The sequence below is a fragment of the Anneissia japonica genome, unplaced genomic scaffold, assembly GCF_011630105.1.
Source record: "Anneissia japonica isolate Jap-2015-1 unplaced genomic scaffold, ASM1163010v1 scaffold881_len296186_cov127, whole genome shotgun sequence".
In the NCBI taxonomy this organism is placed as follows: domain Eukaryota; kingdom Metazoa; phylum Echinodermata; class Crinoidea; order Comatulida; family Comatulidae; genus Anneissia; species Anneissia japonica.
The window spans coordinates 289,616-295,494 of record NW_022722366.1 but is presented as its reverse complement, the minus strand read 5'-3'; the positions used below and the strand labels follow the sequence as shown (position 1 = coordinate 295,494).

At 33.6% G+C, this 5,879-nt stretch overlaps 1 protein-coding gene across 1 annotated transcript in view; it reads right to left on the bottom strand.

Moving 5' to 3' along the window:
- LOC117111869 (ATP-binding cassette sub-family C member 9-like) overlaps positions 1 to 3,850 on the bottom strand; it is an 8,735-nt gene extending 4,885 nt beyond the window's left edge. Inside the window, exons 1-4 of the mRNA XM_033254880.1 lie at positions 3,791 to 3,850; positions 2,900 to 3,036; positions 2,333 to 2,425; positions 695 to 797 (exon numbers count right to left, since the gene is read on the bottom strand). Coding sequence (XP_033110771.1) covers positions 695 to 797; positions 2,333 to 2,425; positions 2,900 to 3,036; positions 3,791 to 3,850 — 393 coding nt within the window. The remainder of the gene's footprint in view (positions 1 to 694; positions 798 to 2,332; positions 2,426 to 2,899; positions 3,037 to 3,790) is intronic.
- Between the last annotated feature and the right edge of the window lie 2,029 nt (positions 3,851 to 5,879).

The window sequence follows — 5,879 nt, the reverse complement described above, 5'->3', positions numbered from 1 at the left end:
ATGTTAGCTATCAAGGAGCGACGTTGTTTTTCCATTGGACCTTCGTCCCTTCAAGGCTAGGCCTATACCATCCTAGCTAGTCTAGGCCTAGAGTAGGATAAGGCTAGCGCGACGTGCGGACGTTGGTACGTGTTGGTTAGTCTACAAACGTCGCCTAAAGTAATTGATTTTACCCGGCAGAACGAAAGTCGTCTTAGGCCCTTGTTTTTTGACAAACAATGACCTTTCAGAGGTCAAATCGCGGTTAAGAATATGAATTGGCTGCTTCAGCAGTAATGTACTTAGTTACTTCTGATTATGAATATTTATATCATCTACAAAAAAAAAAAAAAAAAAACAAATATGGTCCTCTAACATTCAAACCTATCATGCAAAGATACTGAATGTCACCATGGACTTTCAAAAAAGTTGCAAATTCTTATTTTGATCAAAATATGAATTGATACATTACACTGGCCCCAAGTTATAAACAATATGCTATGCATCACAAATTCTAGCTCAAAATTCCTTTTTTTTTCTTGTCCTTACCCATGTAAAATGTCCTTTTGCATGCTGATGTAAATGTAACTTTGTACACACTATCAAATTGTATACCCATTCATAATGTGATGTCATCATGACCATATTTAGGCATATAAAGTGTTTTTGTCAAATACTTAATTTGATTGTCTAGGCTCGACTTTATATCACTCACCAGTCGAACACCTAACCATCTGTTGGCAGTTTGGATGTACACATATGCAACGTTGTTCTTGTCGATTTTGCTCAGAATGGCATCTCTGAATGAATTCTGCAAACTAAAAAAGAAGCAACAATTTTTTAAAATATCTTCAACGTTAACATTACGGTAAGACAACCAATTTAGGATACATTACATTAAAAGAACTATGACATCCAAAGCAACCAACTCTACATGTAGATAATTTGATACATTTACTTCTCTCAGAAATGAGCTACTGATTGTTATTCATTGATCCAATTTTTAGAAAAAAAGAAAAGAAAAAAAGGAGGATTTGTTATTGAGGCCGAGGTGCAATGTGGATGATGCAATGATGAACTTCGACCTCAACAACAGGTTTGTCAGACCAAACTAGGTGGGACCATGCTAGACTCCTTGAAAAAAGACAACGGATCGCTGACTGAAAATCATACTGTGTTAAAACTTGGATCAACAAAAAGCCGTGTCCAGTCCCATCAAATTTTATTAGACAAAAACATGTGACATGCCTAAATATGGTCATGATGTGACCCCATTATTACTATATATAGACACATCATGACTATATATGGGCATTAAACATTTGCTGTCGAAGACACTTTAACAGTCTGGACAATGTCTAATTATATTATAGATCCAGATGAAAATTAATTTACAATACTGGCCTTGTGTTAGTTGCAGAATGAAGTTTTTTAGCTCCAATGAGGAGCTCCAGAAACACTCAGCTGATTGAATTATAGGTTTTTTTTTAGATCTACTGCCTCTATTATACTGCCCTCATGAGTCTAATTGATTAATAGTTCACTGATTAAATAGATATTTTTACGATCTACTGCCTCTAATATACTGCCCTCATGAAGACTTCTTGAAACACTTGACTGATTAATAGTTGATTGATTAGATCTATTTTAGGTCTACTGCCTCTATTATATTGCCTCCATGAGGTTGATTGATTAATAGTTCATTGATTAATAGATTGTTTTTAGATCTACTGCCTCTAATATACTGCCCTCGTGAGGAGCTCTAGAAACATTCGGCTGATTGATTAATAGATATTTTTTTCACTCTACTGCCTCTATTATACTGCCCTCATCGGAGCCATTTAGATTACAAGAACTTGTTTACTGATCAAACTATAAAATAATGAAAAAAATATCCACAACGAACTTGTTTTATAGAGTACGTAACATTGTTACGTCACAATACCATATGATACTACACTGTTGCTATCGTTGCAAAATGCGTTCAACCGGATGCTATTTTCTTCACTGAGAATAATTTTATCCAAAATTCTAACATAATTTTTAAGATGTTGTATCTTAGTTTTTCTTTGTAAATTTTAATTGATGATTAAATGTGTGTTCGATAACTAAATATAATGCGAGCTTTTTTGTTTATATTACATTTTGATGATAAAATATTAGATTTTAAAATGCCTATTCCAGAAAGCCTATGAAGTTTGGCGTAATGAACGGTAACCAACGTCTGGTTGGCAACAGAGGGTGCAACCTGGCGTTGTGACGACACGACTGTGGTACTCTATAGTATAAAATTAAACTTATTATTATACAAGTTTAGAGAAATTATTACAATTGTAATCATTATATGATTTACCAGTATGCGCGGATTGTTGGCAGTCCACCAAGGGATTCGGAGAAGTGCGCAAACACTGGAGACTTGCTGATACTGTCCAGACGCTGCAACTCCCTGAACATTAGAACAGAAAAAAAAACAAAAAAGATATTATTAAATCAATACTCAATGAATTTTATTTGTCATATATACATGTACAATACACATACAATGAAATTTTAACTGGTTCCTTAACAAAAACAAACATAAAACTTGTGACTTGTTCAATGCCCTTATGGCGGAGGGATAGAAACTACGTAGAGATCTACCCCTTCTGGTCAATATATTGATTGATATCGGCGACCACTTCGCATCAAAGTGAATAAATGGTTAGCCGGGTGATTTCTGTCCTAAGCGAATTGCCATTGCCTTCTTAACCATACGGTCATGATAGATTACATCTACCGAAGGCTGCTCGATTCCAATGATATGGGAGGCAGACTTAACTACACGATTGAGCTCCTTCTTCTCCTTCTCGGTGAACATTAAACATTATTTATTTATTTTCTTTTTTTCTTTTTTTAACATTTATCAGGCAGATGTTAATACCTGTTTTTTAATTTCTGAAAGCTATTTTTAATCAAATATTCTGAAAGATTTTGAAAAAGCATGATGTCAGTTCTTTTCATATTACAAAAGAACAATTGACCCATGACCCATTGATCCAAGCCAGAATTTTCTAGGATCTATAGAAACGTATGAAATTCATGTTGAAAACAGAATATGCTGCTCGGTGCTGCTCCCCTGGTTCTATTTTAACCTACATTCTCGGCGACTGTAGTCGCCTCCCCCCCTGAATTATAAGGGTGAACAATGGTCCTGCATAATAATTACAATAAAAATAAAGAGAGTCCACATAAAAATATACAATTAAGGTAATAGAGAAATATATTAAAGATTTAAAAAAGTCTAAAAATACATTAATATTCCGTAATAAAATGGTAATATTATCAAAAAAGCATATTAAAATATAAACAATATTAAGTCACATACCAAAAAAACATTATTTTACTATAAAATGGTAAAAGTATCAAAAATGCATACATTTTGTTTAATTTCCCCTTTAATAAACAATGTATACAAAACAGTGAAATAATTAAATTATTTTAAATATCAAATTTAGAAAATTAAGTTATGCTATTTAGTAATAGTAATAAATTAAAAAAATAAATTAAAAAAAATAAATTAAATTAGATAAAAAATAAATAAATAAGCCAAAAAAAAAAAAGTAGTTAGTCACATTGTAAAATTGGTGCTGCCTGTCATACGCAGAAGAATAGAGGGTCCAGTAATGCCATAGCACCTCTAGATAACTGGAAATCTCAAACTTAAACTTTAACACAATTTTCATTTTTCCTCTATTGTTTTTATTTATTTTTTTTAACTGCACCTTTCCCACATTATCAACAGGTGCTGCTATTTTGTTTTTCAAATCCTTACCTTGAAGTTGTGATGAAATACATCATCATTACGATGTACAGGATTACCATTGGTATGCATATAAAGATGAAGAAATACGACACGATGGTGTTGACAATGATCGCGGAGATACAGTTCATCGAAAACACCAGCAATGAATTCAGAGCTGAACCCAGTTGCTACAAAGGTAATTCAATATTATCATTATATTCTCTATTTAGTTCAACAATGTATTTAGTTCATCAATGTTTATAGTGATTTTCAATGCTTTGTGACAGTCACTGTGTTTGTGATAGTCACTGTGTTTGTGATCGTCACTGTGTTTGTGATCGTCACTGTGTTTGTGATCACCAGTGTGTTTGTGATCATCACTGTGTTTTTGATCGCCACTGTGTTTGTGATCATCACTGTGTTTGTGATTCTCACTGTGGTTGTGATCCTCACTGTGGTTGTGATAATCACAGTGTTTGTGATCATTAACGAGTTTGAGATTGTCACTGTGTTTGTGATCGTCACTGTGTTTGTGATGGTCACTAATTATTTTGCAAACATCACTGTGTTTGCAATTGTGAATGTGTGACTATCAATAATGTGTGATTGTCACCATGACTGCTATTGTTAATATTTGTGATCGTCAGTGTTTGTGATCATCACTGTGTGTGCGATTGTCACTATGTCTGTGATTGTTAGTGTTTGTGTTTGTCACTGTGTCTGTGATCTTCACTGTGAATATCATCATTTACACCATTTATCACCCTCTATACCGAGATCATTATATAACCTTTCCATTATCATCATGGTTATCATCTTCCATCAAAAATTTCACCGGTGGACCACCATTTCACCATTATAACTACCATAATCATTATCACTATAATTTTCTTTGTACAATCACAATTATCACCCTTAACATCATCATTCTTATGATCAATATATATCTCCATTTTCGACAACACCCATCATCATTATTACTACAGTATTTTATCATTTCATTTGTATATTCAGGTTTCAAAAGCACTGGAATTGCATCACCATAGATACCATTTTCATCTTTAACCTAACACCCTTTCTGCTGTCCACACTATCAAATTGTATTTGGTCAATCAATTGGCCGTCCCGAGGCAAAACAACGTAACTGACACTTTTGTCGATTTTGAGATAATACAATAGGGAGAATATTAAACACTTCTGAGTTACCTGTAAAAATTTCATTTCTCAACAATGAGTCGTTTCGGAGATAGCACAACCTATGTTTAAGCACAAAACTTAAAATCTAGTGATTTTCTGTGGTAAAACAACGTAACTGCAAGATTACGATTATAAAGATACGTTGATTTGCCTCGGGATAGTGTTCAAAAATGTTTTAAACTCATGGAATTTGGCACAGCAAAATCAACATGGTCTTTTGAGATCTGTGTTTGGTAATGCAACGCTTGACCGCCAAACACCGAGATATCCGTGTTACTTGTGTTTTATGGAATCCAATAAATGGGTAATTATCGACATTTACTAACAATTTGAACACTATGTTCAGTCTGGACCGTATGTATTTCACTATCTGTTTGTTTAAATTGAGCGTAGTATATATAACGGTTCATCCTGGTAAATATTCACAAAACAAACAACATTTTATAGTGCAGACAGACCTTTCCACCATCACAACCATCACTATTACAATTTCTAGTATGATTTTTTTTTTTATTACACATGAGCAATTTTTTTCCATTTACTTACTGCATCTAGAGTCTGTATGTCCGATGAAAATCGATTTAGAACTCGGCCGATTGGAGTTGTATCAAAAAATCTGTAAATGAAATAACTTATTTGTTAGGTTTCTGACTGTAATTCAATCATCTTGAAAGATCAACCTCATATCTTATCAGCGTGTGTGTACTCATATTGTATGTATTTATTGTTTGTTGACTTCAAAAACAGTGATGTAATGAACCTTTCCTAAGTGTCAATTAAACTTAACTTTCGACCAATCAGTACAGGACTTGCACATATGTTATGTTTTAACACAGGGGTGGGCAGAAAAACCAAAGTGAATTTTTGCTTTAACACCGAGGCCCGCACCAAAACTTGATGTTTCCAGTGAGCTTCCAAAAAA